Genomic DNA, 18,781 nt, shown 5'->3' on the forward strand with positions numbered 1-18,781 from the left:
CAGCGTCCCAATTGTGACCTTTGTACCTCGTAGCCGCATTGTAAAGGTCTTCTCCTAGGGACCTCCGTTGTCTGGTCGATCTTCTGGTAGCAACGGTTCACGCTCTCCATGTTGTGCCAATGCCCTGTTCCGGTGATGGTTCTGTAACCTCCACCAGCCAGGATTCTTTTCGTGATAATGCCGGAACCAACGAGCGGCTAACGCAAGTAAGACCATGAGCAGAACGAAGGTCAAAGTTGATGCGATTGTAATAATGGCTGTGAGGCTCGTTATTGATGAAACTTGACACCCTAGAGGCCGTGACCGAAGTTCCCATCGCTCGGCCCAGTGCGGACAGACGTGCTCATCATATGCTGGAGCGAGCAATGGAATCCTGCTCATATTGGGCACACAGGACCATGTCTGTTACTTGGTTAGATTGAGTATGTTACATTTAGACTCTCTTATAAAGCATTGGGAGCCGTACAAAAGGACACCAGCTGCATTGCGAGGTCGCCAGGCAACCTTTGCAAGTTTGATGTTTCCAGCATCGTTGGAAATGTTGGTGATCATAGTTTCCGTGCAAAGTAAAGTTGGCTCGGAATGTCTGGATGTCACTGTGAGAAAGCCACGAAGAGTCCATCATTGCTTATCAGAATGAGAATTATTATGGGAAATTTCAATATGAATACAATGGCAGACGGATTGGCCGTCATCATATCGGAGACCAGAATGAAGCTGAGCGGGGAATACCATTCCATCATACATCGACCCCCTGCAGCCACACACCTTGAAACAATACCTCATACAACACTCGTTTTTGGCTATTATGGCATTTGAAGCTCTCCTGTTCATACAAATCCCAGAATTCTATCATTCGAGCGACAATTCAGTAATGCATGTGATGCATCCAAGTAAACAAATAGTGGCCAAGTTAATCATATATCACCATGTATTTATTGTATGCTGTATCCATCAGAGCATGGCTGGTCCTCGTGCCTGTCGAGACCTCCTTACTCGCCGCTTCACCTCTCTAATTTCTGCTTTCCTTCTTTTGGCTCTTCTCTCTTTTACATCTCGAGCCGGATTATTGCCCAGATTCTCAAGTGGCATGAGGTCAGATAAGAACCGCCGGATGTGCAGACCAGTCTTCTCGCGTATGAAGGCATCGATTTGCTCATTGCAAGCTGCTGAAGCTGCGATATGTAACCCTCTTAGTACATCTCGGTCTAGGATTTCTCCTTGGTCATATTCTCGAGTTTTCGTTTGAAGGCTTCGAATCGATGACATTCTTTTTGGGACGTTCGGCCGGCCGATCTTGTGTCCGGAAAACCCCCTTGAACAAACGGTGACGTGATTAGGTGAAATCGAAGAACCGTAATGATTGTCCTCTTTATCTTGTGGCGTGTTTCCCTTGCCTTTGTCGCGGGAAGCCTTCTCTGGCGTGAATGGCAAGGTATCAGCCTCAGTAGACAGCCTGCAATCTTCTCCCATGGAGCTTGTTGTCGATCCAGGGTGAGGTGGCTCTGGTAAAGGCTTTTCGTATCGGTTGGCCGACTGTACACGTTGAGGGACAACTATGTCGGCGCTCAGGCTATGGGAGCGTCCCAGAATGTTGTGTGCTAAAACGGGCTGGTTAAGGCTTTTTGACGGTCTGACTGATCTGGTGCCTGGGCTCTGGCCCTGGCTGACTTTTGTTAAACCTGATACGTGTGTACGAGTGCCGCTTTCTACACGAGATCGACGATTATTCAAGGATGGACCAGCGCCATGCGGAGCAGTTGATCTTTTCGACATGCTTGAGCGACCAGCAAGCGTCTTTGGGCTTGAAAAGAAGGCTGCTGTGGTTTGTGTCTGTTTCCTTCTGCTTTGAGGATACTGTGAATAAGATTTTTCTGTCTGTTTCTTGTGATCCCCTCGCTGACACGACTTTCCTTTCTCCGGGGATACCGTGTTAGGCCACTCGGGAAAAGAATGCATATGGGTTCTGGGAACTTTTGATGTAGGCCCAGTCAGCAACTTCTTCTTGGGGGTGTTAGAGTACAGTGGCCTTGGTTTCTGTGCAAGTTGAAGGCAATTCTAGCCACTACAATGGCACAAATTCCCAGACTGGCATGAATTGCAGTGAGTCCTAGGTGCTTGGTCTGCAGCTGTAGTTCTCTTTCGTGAGCGCTCGTCATTATCGACCAATGCATATCGCCATTCGTCCATGTCCTCAGCAGCGGGAAAAGGAATCTCTGTACTCGAGCTTGGACATCGGATGGCACTATCCACTTGGCCAAGATGCGGTTGCTTGGAGAGTAATTTTAAGTCCGGGGTTGTCGTAGTTCGATACTTAAGAAAACCAGGGTAGAATTGCTGGTTTGATTGATCTTTTGAAGTAATAGCTAGCCCAGCAGCCTTGAATTCGGAACGGAAGGGGAGAAGTGCAGCTATCGTCCGGAGACTTGCACCAGACCTAGGCGGTGTTGGGGTTAAGACTGGCAGCTTTCCTTTGGCGCCTGACTGCTCAGCGTACTGCTGAAGCTCTTGGGTGAAATGATCGAGTGCTTCTCTTTGACTTGTAGTCCTTGACTCATTTTCAAGGCTATCTGATATTGGTGGTGCCGCTTCCTTCTGGTTGTGCTTTGCCCGTGAGGATTCATCCTTGATCGTTAGCAAGTGTAGTTGTTGTGCGATATTTCTCGAAATAGCTTCCACAAGTTCATTGTCCAGGCTGGGGTCGTTTTTTGTTGTGGAAGTACCCGCAACGACATCTGCGTCAGGGACTCGCGATGGTGTCACATATCTATGCGTCTCTGTCGTTTTAGGATGGCCTCTGAAGGATGAGGACGAGACTCTTCTTGGGGGTGTTAAAACATCCGTCTCAGACATGTGCAGCGAACTAACAGGCTTGTGTCTGTTCTTCGTGATCATCGGACTAACCTCCGAGGTATGGCCAGGACTGGAAAATATTCCAGGTCTAGACTGCGTATCTTTACCCAACCGAACTTGGTTGTCGGTCACTGGATCGCCTGTTGAATTTCTCTCAGTGGCTCCAGGTGGCTCAATGGCGTTCTCGGGTGATCCATCAGACGAGCTTGAATACGATGTGATATGAACTGGGAAAGAAAATCGCTGTCGGCCGTGGCGTTGACTTGTGGATGTTCGATGGCGTACGCGTACATGCCGTCGTGGTAGAAAGATGATTCGCCCGCGACTTCCTGAGCTATCACTGATAGGGTGAGATGGACGTGTGTTGGTAAAGGGGGGAGGATTAGAAGAAGCAAGATTAGACGATGATGTGGCCATTCTGCAATATACAAGTTGTGCGGTTCCCAAATAACTTGAGTGATATGAAGAAGAAGAAGAAGAAGAAGAAGAAGAAGAAGAAGAAGAAGAAGAAAAGTTGATTATGGAGTCATAATACAATGGAATGGAATGGTGATGATGAAGATGAAAATGAGAGAGTTTGCTGAGTCCGTGATATTCCGAGAACTTGCTTTGCGAAAGGTCCCTTCCTTTGGGAGATGTTGCAGACATAATTCTTGTCGAGTTGGAAGAACTGTAGAAGGAAAGGGATGATGTCGTTTATTTAATGTCCTTGATACCGGGTGATCCATAGACTTCCAGTTGGCGTCGTCCCTTCCGCAAGAGGAACTCGATGGCAGCAAAATCTCTTTTGTCTATGCTCAAGTTTCGAGCAAACTCATTTCTATACCAACATTAGAAAGGACTAATATACGTTTAGAGCAACGAACCTCGCAAAGCTCTCAAAGTGTGGTCGAGTAGCCTTGACAGTTTCAGTGTCAGTCACCAACAATAAAAGTGAACAACCTCGGCATTCATTCATACCTGTGGCTTCTTTCGCGTCTCTCTGAGACAATTGCGGTAGAGGGCAAGAACCTCTTTTTGAAGTCCCGATAGGCGAGCCATTATGACTTGACGGGATCAAGGTAGTAAAAGTGAGTGAGTAATTGAAGGTTGAAGAATTGAAGTGAGTGTTGATGTAATTGATCAAGTTCAGTAGAATAGAAAAATATGGAGCCCCGGGAGCCTCTATTCATGTTGTGGGGACAAGTCACCTCGAGAGCATTCAACAACACCTGGGCTGACTCTCTAGCTCTCCCATCCAAAACCGCGGAAATGTAGGGAGCGTTACATTGTAGATAACTTACTATAGTATTTGTTTCTTAGTCTATCATCTTTACAACGTGGTTCCAACAATATAGTGCCCATCTCCAGAACCATCCGACTCTGGCGCGAATATACTGTCAGCATCGCCTTCAATCTCCTCATACTCCCACTCACTGAGGAGCTTCTCCCTCTCCAATACAACAGCTTCGAGCCATTTGTTCTCGGCTGCCATACGCCTCACCATCTCTCTCTCCTTCTCCTTGCAAGAATCGTCCAGTCTGTGCTTGGCGCTGTACATGAGCTCTTCTCTGTAGCAACTGTTATCTTGAAGTTTGAGCTCAAAGTCCTTGAGCTGCTCAGCCTTCCACTTCTGCCAGCCATACTGTTTCTGATCCATGCGCTTTCTCAAATCGAGCATCGCATTTTCTATCTCTTGATCCCCGTCTTTTCTATTCCTCCAATACGCTTTGAGTCGCTCATGGTAGGCTTGTTCGAGATCATTCTCTTGAGCTGCCCGAATTTGGAAATCTTTGTTCAAAGCGTCTTCCTTCTCGGCCATCTTCTCCAAGATGATGGTATTTAACTCTGACCGTTCTGATTCGTGCTTCTTTTCCAAAGATTCTTTCGCGGATTCAATGCTGATGACCATATTCCTACCCTCCTTTTCCTGGTCGACTTCGAGCAATACTTGCTGCAACTCATGTAATTGGTCGAGTAGAATCCGTAACTCTTGATACTTGGTTTCAATATCCCTGCGACGAATGCTTTCCTGTCGAACTCTCTCCTCGAGCTCGCGCTGTCGGCGTTCTTCTTCTAACCGTTCCTGTTCCTGTCGTAGCAGTTCAGCCTTGAGAGCTTCTTCGCGCTCAAACTCTTCTATCTGCAGGAGAGCCTGTCGTATCTCCTCAGCTTCCACTAGTTCGTTGGCTCGTCTTTCTTCTCGTCGGGCGGCAGCTCCGTCTTTGACTGCTTGAAGGTGCTCCATTGTGCATTCGCAAGTGCGCCAGCGCCTCTCACAGACGTAACAGAATTGGTTCCCGCATCGACAAGTTATGTGCTGACAGGCCTCTCGATGTTCGACCAAAGCATGGCATTTTGAACACCTTTTCCACCCTTCGTCTTCGGCTAGCTGGTTCGTAAGGTTCATATCAACATCTTGAGGGCACTCTTCTTCCCCATGAGCTGGCCCTCGGCACAATGTACACGTTAGGTGAGATCGATCGCAAATACCTCTACGCCTGCTTTGGTTGATTCGTTTGGGCTTTATCCAGAGACTGCAGTTAGGTTCACTGCAATAGACTCGTTCGCTGACTGGGAGTTCCCACTCCTTGGACCGGTCCTCAAACGTCTTCTTCAAGTTAGACGGAATGAATCGAAGGACAGTTTTGACGGGGATCTCATTCAAACAACATCTAGGTGGCCACTGCTGCTCATTCTGGCATGCAGCGGAAACTAGACGGACAAAGCAATCGCGGCAGTAACTATGGCAAGGCACCTTTATGACATCCTTGGGGTGAAAGTCGTCAAGACACGACACACATTCACTGCCGCTCATTAGTAAGGGAAAGCAATGGTAAAAGGCAAGACCTACACTTCCTCGGCGGTATCGGCCTTGGTCAAACAACTGAGGCTCTCCTTGCCAGTTTCGGCCTCTCCATCTTCTTTTTGTAGAGCCCTTAAGACCGCGCCTGTCGCACTACTTTCGTCCTTTTCGTTACTGCGCTGGAAAAACCGCCGAAGCGCAACAAGACGCTTCTTGTTTGCCTTGGCCTCGGTCTTTGTAGCAGCGACGCTGGGGCCAAAGGTTGTCATGAGTATAACAGGTTTAATCTTGGGGACATCTCTTCCTGTGTCATCTTGGGCAGGTTTCTCAACAGGAATGATGATGGGCAGATACGGTTCTTTGTTCTTGCCTTTTTCGATCTCTTGAAGGTGTCGTTGAGCCTCGGCTTCTTTTCTCTGACGATCCTCTTCGATATTCCTTGCTTTGACGTTCTCAACTGATGACTGCAGTATATCAAGGAGAACCTGGGACGTTATGTTGGGTGTCTTTCGCAATGCACCAGGCGGATCGTATGTGCGCCAGTCAAAGTCAACATCGTCAAAGGTTGGCAAGTTGTTAGTGGACCAGGTAGTTCGCGGTTCCCTATTATTCCAAGTAGACTCTGGGTTGTCAAGAACTTCGAGAGGGTTCTCATAAAAGTCAATGTAATCCTCAGGTCCGAAAGCGCCAGGCATGAGGGGCTGATCTCGGCTCAAGCCAGTCATGCCTCTCGCTATATGTTCCGAGACGGCGATTCCTCTCTTGAGTGATCAATGAGTGTAGCGGGCAGTTTATCGCCAACAAGGAAACAAAATAAAGATATGGTTAAAGATTTGAACGACTCGGTTATATATACGATAAAGCGCTCTGGTACATAACAAACAAGACGGACGGAAGAGTGTCTCAGCCCCGCCAGGTATGGCAGCTCGTTGGTTAAAGCCTGAAGGTGCAATGAGTCGACAGGCCAATCCTCCTTTGACTGGTTGAGACGGACTACCTATGTAAGAGGCATATGGGAGCCAACATGGGTGTAGTATCCCCAGATTTGAGTGCAAGCCTGCTGACTCTGGGAAATGATATGACCAAGCTGCCGCCTTTACTAGCTCAACTAGGCATTCTCCAAAAGCTAAGTCAGCCCTGAGGCGATGCTGAAGCGAAGCTATCGCGCCCTGGAATGCCTTGGGATAGTGCATGGTCTTGTTGAATACCTGTGGCCCACCAATAAAACGTCCTATGCTGTAGCACGCACACATATCCCTTGTCACTTATAGAGTGTTGCTGCAAAGGTGGGCGAAGTGGCACCGGTACAGATTGCTAGTAAAGTGACCATTAGGAACAGGACCGAGGTTCAGCTGAAGCTTCTAGCGTGTCCTCGGGAGTGCGCGTGGTCCAAAAGGGATCATTGTAGCCTAAGAAGGATGAAGCAACATGAATAGAGTAACAAGGGGAATAATCATATTGCATTAGGTATACGACCTACCAAGACTATAAATATCGATACTATCTAAGTAGCTGGGCGTTGAACCAATCCACTCACCAGTACATCCAATGAAGAAATGGATTGTAAGCCCAAATAACCTAACAATTTAACTTGGTAATATAGAAATAGCCGTACATCCTTCGCTGATGAGTTAAACACTTTGTATTATGGGAAAACTGTATAGGCTCTATGTTTTTCTAGGTAGGTTAGTAGATACTAACTTGATAGATCAAGACATGGAAAACATGTATTCACTTTCGTCTTGTTCTAAGAGACAATCTGATCACGTGCTCGCGACTTGCACAAAAAACCTCTTTCCTAGGCAAATCTACCTAACCAAGCTATTCGATTGATTGTTGGACCCAAAAGTTGTTTGCAGTTCATAAAGCCATAAAACTGATTTATTGAAACTTGTCTTGCAATATGTCCATCGGCGAAAAGGGTGAGTCGGCCCAGTAAGTTCATCTTGCAGAGTCCAGGGTATGCCCTTTTCTAACATAACGAATTAGTCCACTCAAGATCTTTGATGTCACTAGGAAGCAAGATCGTTTCTTATATGTTCTCGCGCCCATGGTCCGGTATGGAAAGGTTTGTCAAGGCTTGTCATACCCAAAGCACAAATTTCTGATTTATGACAGCTTGCCTTTCGACAAACGGTTCACAAATATGGAGTTGATCTTTGCTGGTCCCCCATGATTCTCGCAAAGGAGTTCAACCGTAGCAGTTTTGCTAGAGACAGTGGTGAGTGAATCCGTAAACAAGTTCAAGTAGAATCTAACGTATACACATAGACTGGACCTTCTCTACTCAACCCAACCAACCGCCCACTATTGTGCAGTTCGGTGCAAATGTACCCCTGGAACTCGCTCGTGCATCAGCACTCGTTGCTCCTTCTAGCCAGGGTGTTGATCTCAACTGTGGATGTCCCCAATCTTGGGCCTGTGCTGAGACGCTGGGCGCTGCTTTGATGAATCACCGTGAGCTGGTTCGGGATATGGTTGTCGAGACCAGACAACGCCTGGCAAGTGACGGATGGGGTGTCGGCCTTGAGAAGGATATCGACAACCCCAAAGGTCGAAGTGTAAGCGTGAAAATCAGGATTCACAACGACCTCAGGTATGACTTCCCTCCACTCGAAACAAATTCGTCACTAACTTCCCAAGACAAACTATGGATTTTATAGATACTGTCATAGGGCATCCCCAGAATCGCTACATTGACTGGCTCACGATTCACCCACGAACAAGATCGACACCATCAACCACCCCAATCAGGGCCGAGGCTCTCGAAATTTTAACAGAGAAATACTCAAAGACGCTCCCTATTCTCCTCTCAGGAGACGTCTTCGACCTGTCGGCCCTCCCCTTCCAGCCCACCATTACCACCAACAATGATGCCCCCCTTCCATCTATCGACAAACTGGTTCTCAATGACACAGACTCTGCTGTCAACATGGCACGTCCCAGCAACACTCATCTTTCAGGCTTCATGTCTGCTCGTGGCCTTCTTGCTAATCCCGCCATCTGCGCCGGCTACTCGGCTTGCCCCTGGGAAGCTGTCGAGACATTCATGTGCAAAGTGGCGCGGGCTCCTGTGCCTTTCAAGCTGGTCCAGCATCACATCATGGAGATGACAGCGCCTGGAATGGGGCCCGACAAGACCTCGCTTCTGGAAAAGAAGGAGCGTGCCGAGATTATGAAGTTGGCCAATACATGCGAGATTGTCGACTTTCTCGACGAAAAGATCGAAGAGAAGACTGGGAGAGTTGGTGGCATGAGACGGGACCTGTGATTGTGTCCCGGTTACGTCTTACAACAAGCACTGGCTACGGAGCGACAAGAACATGGTATCTCATTCAATGCATTCATAACTATAAAACCCATTCTCTGATATCCTTGCTACAGAGTTTCCTACGATCCGTCTCTTACACCAACGCTCAAAGGCCACTCAGCACGCTCTGAATCCCTGTCGTTCCCGAGTCATCACGCCTCTGTACAAATGCTCTGAAATCCGCTCTGGACAACTTGCCCCTTACGCCTGTGGCCGCCAGTGTTCGTGTCTTTTCTCGGAGCGCTTCGGGTCCGACAATAAATAGTGAGCCAATCTCGGTGAGCATTTCGACGGCAGAGCCAACCTCTTTGGTCATAGGCCACTCCCGCATGGTGGATACATACTTTGCGATATCCTGCGTCACCATAAGACCGCCGGTTGCATTGACCTGGAACTTCTTGAAGTGCTCAAAGAGGAGCTTGAGAAGCACCAGTGCTAGCTCGGTGAAGAACTTCTCAGAGTTTTGTCCGTCAATGGCTTCCCGAGCGAGACGGTGGACGCGGGCCAGGAATGTGCAGATACTCAAACACGTCTGTGTCTGAAGTGAGTCAAGATCGACCTCTTTCGGCCTGAAATCCTGCTTCTTTTGGCCAGCAAGCGACTTGGTCACCCAATTGGACACAACGTCAATGGTGCCCTTCATGACGTTGTTTGTCTTCTTTTCAATGTTACTAATGGCTACCCTTTTCTGCGCCTCCATACTCCGCCTAACTGTTGTGTTTGATTCCGCAAGACGTATGAGGACGACTGTGATGAATCGATCCATGAGACTTGTAATTGTGATGGCTGGATGAATCGTTGGCAAGTACGATAGGTCAGGTTCGGTTTTTGTGTTTTCTTGCACAGAAATCTGATCAATGGCAGCGTCAAGGGTTGTCTCGATATAAACCTGACCCAGACTTGTCAGGAGTAGGTTGAGGAGGGTGTTCACATCCTTGGGAGTATCAGTCTGGGAGCCGAGCTCAAGTGTACGCTGAACGCTCTCAGCCAACCACTTGAGCATGCGCTTGGCATTTGCTACGCTCAAAGCACCGTCTTCTTCTGAAACCTCGATTTCGTTCTTGTTGTCCTTGTCCTTATCTTGGACGCCGGCAACGCGCAACATCATGCGCTTTTGTGTAGGTGTGAGTTCTGAAGAGTCAAGACGCTCGATGTAGGCGTCCTTTGCTGACGCGATTAGCTGCGTACCCTGCTGGGCTAGCGATGCCATAAATCCAGTAGGCGCCTTCTTCTTCCTCGAATGGTATATGCTGTACTTGAACAGCAGAGAGCTGTACATTTCTTCCAAACTCTTTCTTTCTCGGTCAATGTACGAGTTGCCGATCATGTATGGTACAAAAAGCTCTTCCATTTGCTGGTCGAGGGTGTGGGCTATTGAAGCTGAGCAAGGCTCTGGGTTTTCCGTCAACCCATGGGATTTCAAGTCTTCGACTAGTGTTCCGAGATATGTTCTTGACGAGTGCAGAGCTCTGAGGAAAGCCAGTGATGAGATTTTGAGAGTTTCGTCCAATACCATTTCGAGCCTCTGTTGGATTGACTGCTGAAATATTCGTTGAATGAACTTGATGAGCACTGTTTCGTAGTATGGGAATATGAGCTTGATCTGGTTGGACTCATCCTGCATCACAATCTTGATCTCGTCGAGCAGGTTTTGCAAGCTTGGCTCTACCGTCGGTGGCTCTGAGTCGGGATCCGCCAACTGTTCCCAAGTGTCGCTATCCACTTGAACCTCATCAGCGAGGAGTTGGTCGCGGTCCAAGAAGAATGCATGCTGGTTGACAAAGGTCGCAATCACACTGGCACCCCCATTGAAGTCGTAGAGAACCTTTGCACATTCCATCATGTCGCCGTAGTTGCCCTTCTTGTTGCTGTTTTCAAATTGCTGTAGAAGATCCTGTTCGAGTGTTTCGCAGAACTTTTCCAATACCTCTCTGGTGTTATGTAGTCTCACGTTGCCCACAATGCCATTTGTGATCCCGCCGTTTCTCTGGCCGTTTGTCTGCCCCCATGATGTCGGGTCCAGTCGTTGACTTATGCGCATGAGTTGACGAACAATCATGGCGCATCGCACCTTGTGTTCAGAACCGGCCTGGCGCTGGACGTCTTGTAACATTGACAGCTTACCCGTTTCGCTGACCTCTGTCCAACACTGGATTAGGAATATGGCGTCGTTAGCTCGCCTTCGCTTCTTGTCCAAATCCTCGAGCTTCTCTCCGATCTGCAGTGCCACGTTGCCGTGTGCGTGGGACTTGATGCCGATTCCATTCTTGTATGAATGTTCTTGGTTGAGAGAGAGGTCTAGCTGTTCGAACGCCCGCATAGACTCGTCGAGCTTTTCCCCTAGTGTTTCGAGAGTCGAATCGTGAGCTACCTCTGCGCGGCGCACATGCGACATGAGCTCCGATTCCTTCTCCTGGAGCTCTGCTCCCAGGGAACTGAGCTGATCGAGGGCATCTAAGACTTTGAGTCAGCATGATTGGCTCTATATCAACTTCCCAAAGAGTGTCCGCCGTACTCTCAAATGTTCGAATCAGGGGTTTGGGATCGAAGGGCGCTTGCGCATTGCCAGATCGGCGGTTCGAGGGTACGGCGCTCTCGGCGAGACTGTCGACGAAGTCACGCACTATAAAGTCCTTGTTTGAGAAGTCGTCGAGAGTAAAGTTCGGTCCTCTTGGGAAGAGACTCGTCTGGCCAGAAGCAGCGCGCTCCATGTTGTTGATGCTGATGAGGGTAGAGGCGCTACATGTGAAGAGAGATCATCGACAGTTGGTACGAATGGAGGAGGGAGGAGATACGTAGTTCAGATTCGAGGCGAGGCGAGGCGAAGCTGCAACGTAGACTATTTGCCAAGTCACGTCGATCTAGTCTGGGTGTCGCTCATGGAGAAACCATGATATTGTAACGACGGGTAGGTAGGTTGGTTAAAGTTAGGTTGGGATACCTTACCTTAACCGTGGATATGTATTGGCTGCCCACCCACTGTTATTGCAGCTTCAGAGGCTCACCTACAGCGCCCAGCCCCGCTATCAGCTGCTGAGTTTCAGTGGAAGAGCTGAGCCACAAGCACGTACGTGAGGTCACCCAACTAATTCAAAAGCCAAGAGCTTTGGTGGAGAAGCGACGTAACTCGAATCGCACCGCCACAACTTTTTACTGGAGATAAGGTAGACACGTCTGCCCACGTTCCCTGTTCATGTTCCATCAACTTATAAGACTGCCCATCCCCGATTATTGCGCGACCCCAACTCCTGATTCCGAGTGTTTGTTCAAGTTGAAACTTCGTCGCATACACCTAGACAAGCCGAATATCCATTTGCAACTTCAGAAAGCTTGTTAGACAGCCTCGAGGCTGCACATTTACTACCATGCCCGTCATGACAACTCGTGATCGTCAGGCCTACAGGGCCGACGAATCTGGGGACCACAAACTCTTGCCCGAGAAAGAGAGGGAAAGGATGCTTGAAGTATGATAACAATGCGCGCACGACTGTACCATACAATCAGTGAACTCTGACAATTCGTAGTCCTATCTTCCCAAGCCCAACGATCCTCCATCGACTATCAACTCGAGCTCTCGACCTCAGCGAAGATCGCGCTTGGGACTCCGTCGCTTCCTCCTCAACCAGGTTCATATCTTCATCTTTGCCGTTATGCACGGAATCTTCTCTCTATACATCAAGCTGCGCCAAACGTGGAACGTCGTGGGCTATCAGGTCTCGTCTGTCGTCAAATACCACCATGGCACGCCGCAATACATCAAGAAGGATTTGCTGGGTCTGTCAAAAAAGCCCAAGCATCTGAGCGTCATCCTCAAGCTCGAGGAAAACCATCGCACAAAAGCCGACGTTGAACGACTCCTTGATGAAGTAGCCGAGATTGCGACATGGTGCGCCTGTGCCGAAATTCCAATGCTCTCTGTTTACGAAAAGACAGGTACGTCTTTGGCATGTGATTTCCTTCTATTTATACTAACATGCGACAGGGATCCTCAAGAAGCATATGCCTCGAGTCTGTGATACTGTTAACCAAAAATTCGCTTTCTACTTTGGCTCTGAGCATCCTGGTCTTACTGTCACATCACCCCACAAGGATGACTTCTCGTCACCCTTTGGCGAGAATACCAAGGAGCATCTGCGCCTACACCTTATTTCCGAGCAAGATGGCCGTGACTCTATGGTTGATCTCACCCGTACCCTGGCCGAGATGTCTCAGAGGGGCAAGCTTTCTCCTCGTGACATCTCCACGGAGCTGATTGATGCTGAGCTTTCAGAAGGTATCATGGCTGAGCCTGATCTGTTGCTCACTTTTGGTCCTTATCTCGAGCTTTCAGGATATCCTCCTTGGCAGATTAGGTTGACCGAGATCTTCTGCCTGCAGGACAACGAGAGGGTCGGATACGAGGTCTTCCTCAAGGCCCTACAACACTATGGCAGGGCTCAGATGCGTCACGGTAAATAACTGCTTCGTCTCCATTTTTTTGTGGCCAATTTCTTTTTGTATCTAGAATAATTATATCCCATCACACGATTTCCAGACCAACATCTCTCTGGCTTCCCTATTCCATCTATACACCGGTCCTGCCCCAACATTGTAGTTGTAGTAATTTTCTGTTCCCCCTTTAACCATTGCTCTTCGAAACGTTATGTTGATCCTTCCACCGTCTTCTTGGTTCTTTCCTGTTCGTTTCGGTATAGAGTGTAGCCAATTCGACTGCGTTCTGCCTCTCATCAGAACCATGTCGCCACTTCCCAGTGGCAATTTCAGCGGCTTCGCGTTCACAACAGGGGAGTCTGCAGCATCTGGAGGGGACGGCTTGTGCTTCATGAGAAAGTCGCGTCGTGCCCCGAGTGAGAAGGAAGCAATAGCCGGATCTCGACCCAGGAACTGCTCATCGTCGCTATGAAAGCTAATGCTGTCGGACCCAGAGGCGTAGTAATTTACGAGACAGAAGTTGTACTCGCATCCTGTGGCCAATTCTGTCCGACGACGAAGCTCTTCAAGGCATTTAGGAATAGGTCTAGGAGGGTACTTGACGTATCTCTTGTCCAAAGCTCTGGATCCAGTGTTCGTGTCTACTGGGAGGCCTTTGTCGTCGAACTTGGACGTCTCATCGAGACCGAACACAGTCGTCCATCTGTTGTATGTGTAAGCTGTAAAGTTCCAAAAGTCGTATTGTTGTTACCTTGGGGTTCGTATTTGAGTCTCTATTCCGCCACGTTTGATCTTGTACTCGACTCTGTAGAAGGGGAGTTCTGCACGGAGAAACTCAAAGAGCCTTCGGGATACAGAGGTTGGTATGAAGGGTTCGAAATATAAAAGATCTAGATCAGGCTGGTCATTGATTTCCCTACCAGGCTGATCTGGTAAAATGGTCAACTCCTTGCTAAAAGATGCTGGCAAGTCCTTGATAGGATGAGGATAGAACTGATGCTTTGAATACGTAGACTGGAATCATTGTTAATATAGTGAATTTGTAATTGGTATCAAATTTCTTACTTCCTCTGCAATCAGGTCACTGGGAGTTAATGCACCGGATTCTGTTTTGGGTTTCTTCACTGTAGGGCTGAAGAAGGCATCAAGGGTGCGTTTCTTGGACATGGCGGTAGCGTGTGTAGATCAGGATTTTGGGATAGTTTTGAGCCAAAAGACTATCAAGGAAGAAACTGAGCAATATTTTTTTGAGCTGCTATGTACAAAACATCAATTATCTACCGTGAATATGTATCTCGAGAGTCGTGACATCACCTTGAAAACCCCAGCCTTGCGTCTAGGTAAAAACTGTGGCGCTCATATGTGGCTGTGCTCAAGAAGCTTTCCAAATTCTGCAAAGTGGAAAGCCCTAACTTAACCAAACAAGCTCAAATCAGCCTCACTTTAGGGACCCTTGTTTGACTCATGTCAGTCAAGTCCGTACAGATACATTTTTGCCAAAATCTTAACGATATCTGAGAGAAGCAAGGCTTCACGATGGATGTTAGTCCCCCAATCCCTGCCACTATAAATCTATAGAAATATGATCAAGAAACATCAAGGAAATAATAACAAACTAATGAGTCTTTGAAAATATTCAGAAAAACTCTCAACTTCGAGAAATGAACCTATTCCGAGCACCAGCCGCTCGTGCGGCAAAGACTCTCGATAGGTCACTATTCGCAAAGACACTCAACTCTGCAGCGGCATCTATCAAAGAGAACAAGCTTCTTTCCAAGTATCGCAAAGAGCTTGAAAAGACAAATGAGGTTCTCTTCATGGAGAGGTTCAACCCAATCCTGCCCGACCCTGACCCGTCACTTGCTTCAGAGGGCAAGAAGTGTATAGTCTTGGCTCCTCAGATCAAGTCTACATGTGAGTAACGTCTGGTTTGTAGGAAGAAAAGTGAGAGAAACTAATAAAAGAGACAATAGCTCCGGAGACATGGAGTCCCATCCTGCGAGAAGCAGCCCAAGTTGGCGATATCACGGTGGTTCCTTATGATGTTGAGATTGGTTATGAGTTCTGGTCATACTGTAAGTCAGAAAATCTGTAATATAACGTACGAGTGACTAACAAGACCAAGTTGATGTTATGAAGTCGATTCTCCCAGAGGAACTCCATGAGGAGATCCCAAGTGGCTTCAACACAGTAGGACACGTCGGTATGTTTTTGAGCTCTTGTTAAACTGACAGTGCCCATGCTAACAAGGCAGCACATCTCAACATTCGTGACCAGTACCTGCCTTACAAGAACATTATTGCCCAAGTCCTTTTAGACAAGAACCCCCACATCAAGACCGTTATCAACAAGATCGATAATGTCGGTTCAGAGAACGAGTTCAGGACCTTTGCCTACGAAGTTCTCGGAGGTCCTGATGACCTGAATGTTGAAGTCAGCGAGGCTGGCTGCGTTTTCAAGTTTGATTACTCCAAGGTATACTGGAACAGCAAGCTCGACACTGAGCACAAGAGAATCACAGGCTTGTTCAAGCCAGGAGAGGTTGTAGCAGATGTCATGGCTGGCATTGGGCCTTTCGCTGTCCCAGCTGGTAAGAAGGGCGTCTTTGTCTGGGCCAATGACAAGAACCCAGAGAGTTATCGCTACCTTGAAGACGCGGTCCGTAGGAATAAGGTGAGCCAAGCCATCTTTTCTCGTTTCATCATGATCCGATACTAACTTTTCATCGCAGGTCTCGGAGTTTGTCAAGCCTTTCAATCACGATGGCCACGACTTTATCCGAACATCTGCAGACCTCGTTCTCGAAGCATCTAAGCGCGGTGACTGTGCAGTTATTAAACCTCCCAGACCATCAAGAAAGTCCACAGCGCCGCCTCCGGAGCCCGTCCGGGTGCCTGTGCCACCAACCATCTCACACTTTGTTATGAACCTTCCGGCATCCGCAATCGAGTTTACTCATAATTACCGTGGCTTATACCACGGGCATGAGGAGCTCTTTGAGCCTCACACCGATGCCAAACTACCAATGATCCATGTCCACTGTTTCTCGTTCAAGGCTGATGACGAGACACCGCTGAACGATATTTGCGAGCGCATCCGCAAGGAGATTGGTATTTTACTCAAACCGGGAGATCCCGAGAATGAAGGCGAAGTCCTCATATACGACGTGCGAGACGTTGCGCCAGCAAAGAGAATGTTCTGCGCTTCGTTCCGCCTACCGCGCGAAGTTGCCTTTGCCAGTAGGGCTTAGGCGAGTCTGACGATGCCGATGTCTTCGGCATATGTCAAACCCCAGGATGGAACGGACAACCGGACGGACGGCCGGAGGGCTATAGCCTATTCCCTTGGGTGCACTACTATGCTGTGCTGTAACGTATCCGTACTGCAGTATGATATTAATTGACCAACCTGGTGCAGTGCGAGCTCGGAAACTCAAAAAAGGCACACAGCAAGACGCTTAAGCTCGCGAAGAATGCAATTTTCTCTGCAATCAAGGACAGCGTCGTATTGGATTTCCTGTCTGGACATGGCCGTTGATAGTGAAGCGCTTACTTATCACCCAACACTGTATCTCGCCCGGATGATTTATCCCGCGGCCCGTCCAGGCACGATGACGCTTTCATGATAACTCAAACTGAGTATAGTTAGCCGCGATAACGGGTCGCGGGGTTTATTTGGTTTGACTGCAACCGGTCAGCGTAAGCTTCGGGATACCCTGAGAGATCGACGATACATAAGTTGCTCTCCTTTGTTGTGGTCTTGTTTACTTAATAAAAACAAGCCTACAGGCTGACCAGGCCAAGGCGTGACACACCCATCATGAGCTTGAACCCATGCAATGGAACCCTTGCTCACTCTCATCCTCACACTCGTGGGAACGGGTAACCCGTCATCGATTGCACCTTATCTTTGAGGACACCCTTATTATGAGCAACACCTGACTCCTCCTTGAACAATGCAGACGCATCCCTTTCAGATCACTCTAGTGCACATTTGCATGGTTTCACGGCAGCACCGTTGCACTGTCGACGTTTTGTATGCCCTGCACCGCATTTGCAGTGCGTTGCGCATACATTGGAGTTGGAGCGAGCTGACGCACGCCCTGTTGTGTAACCAAGCAGCCAGGCCAAGACAAGACAAAACTTGACGAGACAAAACTCTTGGCTCGTTAGTCTACAGATGGCAGGGACGAACCGATTGACTGAGACATCAAGGCAGATAGAGAGTCTGTAAATCACTAACATGTACACAAATTCGATTTGACCCTCGAGGCAGCGCTGTATGATGCCAAAATCGATCATGTCGTAATGTTTCTCTCCGTCAATTATCACATCCGCAAACCTGCTGGGTATCTCCTCCCTCAGGTCCTTTTTTCAAGGAGCCATATTCGTTCTTCCTCTTTTGGTGTCGTGCTTCATGACCTCTTCAAGTCCCTGGCCCTGGCCCTGGCCCTGGCTTTGGCATACCCGCCATGCCGAGTCCAGGGTTACCTCGAAATCTAGGTGACCTCGGTGTGGTATTCCGTAACCCTACGCGCAGCCAAGGGTGCTGCCATCCCACGCAAATTCCCCTGACCGATCTACGCCGTGTACCTCAAGCAGAAATAAGGCCTGTAAGCCATGTCTGCGCTGCATTATCAGTGAGATGAGGCACAACACCATCGAAAATAGTGGCATATGAGTTTCGCAGCATCATTTTGGGGAGTTAATGGTGACATGTAGTGGATTCTTGAACCTTAGCAATTGCTGTAGGAACGTCGGTTGTCGTTACAAGGGATGCTCGACAAGTTTCGAGAACCCACAAAGAAACCGAGGGGCAAGGCAACACGAGTGTTAATGAGAGATATTTGGAGAGATTCGAACCAACGTAACATCTGCAACATGAAAATGAGAGTGGCGAGAAGTTGTTCACTTGCAAAGTGACTTCTTAGTCGTTCGTTCTAGGCTCTCGGTGCGGGTGCGGGGTTTCTTCATCAACTACAAGAGAAGCCATTTGGAAAGGCAACCAGCCCATCAATCATGAACAGCCATCTGGTTATAAAACGCGATACTATTAATCATTTTGAGGCCGTCCCTCGTTGGTTCTTTATCGCCTGAGCGAGTCTGCAAGATGAAGCAGCTGGGTATCTTTGATTTTCTTCCAATAGCTTCAGGGCTGTGCTGCAAGTCCAGGAAACGGGTCGTAGGAATAGCAGCTCAGAGAGGCTAAAGAGGGGATCGTCTGGCGCCTAGGGGTTAGATGCAACGTATATCGCACATCTTGCTCAAGGGGACTGCAGCGCTTCAGACGATGGGGTGTGGAGTTTCGAGACGAGGAGACAAGTGGATAGTTAGTATGAGGCTGAGGACGTGAGTTAATAACAAGCGCCCTTGTCAAGATAGGGTCGCGATTGAGCTTTCATT

The 18,781-nt window shown here is 48.4% G+C and overlaps 10 protein-coding genes across 10 annotated transcripts; 3 read left to right on the plus strand and 7 right to left on the minus strand.

The window, feature by feature from the left end:
• Positions 1-12: 12 nt before the first annotated feature.
• EDB82DRAFT_77484 (uncharacterized protein) lies at positions 13-789 on the minus strand. The gene is made up of 2 exons (XM_065610050.1): positions 467-789; positions 13-402 (listed from the first exon to the last, which is right to left on the minus strand). Exons 1-2 carry the CDS (start codon positions 623-625, stop codon positions 55-57), a joined length of 507 nt encoding a protein of 168 aa, XP_065465768.1. The 5' UTR covers positions 626-789; the 3' UTR covers positions 13-54.
• On the minus strand, positions 790-2,206 carry EDB82DRAFT_77483 (uncharacterized protein). The gene has a single exon (XM_065610049.1). It carries the CDS (start codon positions 1,957-1,959, stop codon positions 955-957), a length of 1,005 nt encoding a protein of 334 aa, XP_065465769.1. The 5' UTR covers positions 1,960-2,206; the 3' UTR covers positions 790-954.
• Positions 2,059-3,270, minus strand: EDB82DRAFT_521270 (uncharacterized protein; the record flags this gene model as incomplete). The annotated part of the gene is made up of 1 exon (XM_025729540.2): positions 2,059-3,270. One exon carries the CDS (start codon positions 3,268-3,270, stop codon positions 2,059-2,061), a length of 1,212 nt encoding a protein of 403 aa, XP_025588755.2.
• A 279-nt stretch (positions 3,271-3,549) lies between these two features.
• EDB82DRAFT_521271 (uncharacterized protein) lies at positions 3,550-3,894 on the minus strand (the record flags this gene model as incomplete). The annotated part of the gene is made up of 3 exons (XM_065609077.1): positions 3,550-3,673; positions 3,720-3,751; positions 3,814-3,894. The coding sequence occupies 3 exons, from the start codon at positions 3,892-3,894 to the stop codon at positions 3,550-3,552; spliced, it is 237 nt and encodes a 78-aa protein (XP_065465770.1).
• A 271-nt stretch (positions 3,895-4,165) lies between these two features.
• Positions 4,166-6,333, minus strand: EDB82DRAFT_521272 (uncharacterized protein; the record flags this gene model as incomplete). The annotated part of the gene is made up of 2 exons (XM_025729539.2): positions 4,166-5,639; positions 5,687-6,333. The coding sequence occupies 2 exons, from the start codon at positions 6,331-6,333 to the stop codon at positions 4,166-4,168; spliced, it is 2,121 nt and encodes a 706-aa protein (XP_025588754.2).
• Positions 6,334-7,541: 1,208 nt separating this feature from the next.
• EDB82DRAFT_521273 (uncharacterized protein) lies at positions 7,542-8,909 on the plus strand (the record flags this gene model as incomplete). The annotated part of the gene is made up of 5 exons (XM_025729538.1): positions 7,542-7,573; positions 7,628-7,706; positions 7,757-7,859; positions 7,910-8,234; positions 8,282-8,909. 5 exons carry the CDS (start codon positions 7,542-7,544, stop codon positions 8,907-8,909), a joined length of 1,167 nt encoding a protein of 388 aa, XP_025588753.1.
• Positions 8,910-9,054: 145 nt separating this feature from the next.
• On the minus strand, positions 9,055-11,659 carry EDB82DRAFT_551751 (exocyst complex component Sec10-like protein; the record flags this gene model as incomplete). Its single annotated transcript, XM_025729537.1, has 2 exons — positions 9,055-11,402; positions 11,464-11,659. 2 exons carry the CDS (start codon positions 11,657-11,659, stop codon positions 9,055-9,057), a joined length of 2,544 nt encoding a protein of 847 aa, XP_025588752.1.
• A 419-nt stretch (positions 11,660-12,078) lies between these two features.
• Positions 12,079-13,627, plus strand: EDB82DRAFT_77675 (Decaprenyl diphosphate synthase-like protein). Its single transcript, XM_025729536.2, has 3 exons — positions 12,079-12,412; positions 12,473-12,881; positions 12,931-13,627. The coding sequence occupies exons 1-3, from the start codon at positions 12,314-12,316 to the stop codon at positions 13,404-13,406; spliced, it is 984 nt and encodes a 327-aa protein (XP_025588751.1). The 5' UTR covers positions 12,079-12,313; the 3' UTR covers positions 13,407-13,627.
• EDB82DRAFT_472006 (uncharacterized protein) lies at positions 13,458-14,546 on the minus strand (the record flags this gene model as incomplete). The annotated part of the gene is made up of 3 exons (XM_025729535.1): positions 13,458-14,082; positions 14,131-14,393; positions 14,445-14,546. The coding sequence occupies 3 exons, from the start codon at positions 14,544-14,546 to the stop codon at positions 13,458-13,460; spliced, it is 990 nt and encodes a 329-aa protein (XP_025588750.1).
• Positions 14,547-14,676: 130 nt separating this feature from the next.
• Positions 14,677-16,993, plus strand: EDB82DRAFT_77756 (Met-10+ like-protein-domain-containing protein). The gene is made up of 6 exons (XM_065610051.1): positions 14,677-14,921; positions 15,020-15,293; positions 15,353-15,454; positions 15,505-15,582; positions 15,634-16,037; positions 16,099-16,993. The coding sequence occupies exons 1-6, from the start codon at positions 14,916-14,918 to the stop codon at positions 16,627-16,629; spliced, it is 1,395 nt and encodes a 464-aa protein (XP_065465771.1). The 5' UTR covers positions 14,677-14,915; the 3' UTR covers positions 16,630-16,993.
• Positions 16,994-18,781: the final 1,788 nt, after the last annotated feature.

The sequence above is a fragment of the Fusarium venenatum genome (assembly GCF_020744135.1).
Source record: "Fusarium venenatum strain MPI-CAGE-CH-0201 chromosome Unknown EDB82scaffold_1, whole genome shotgun sequence".
Taxonomy (NCBI): domain Eukaryota; kingdom Fungi; phylum Ascomycota; class Sordariomycetes; order Hypocreales; family Nectriaceae; genus Fusarium; species Fusarium venenatum.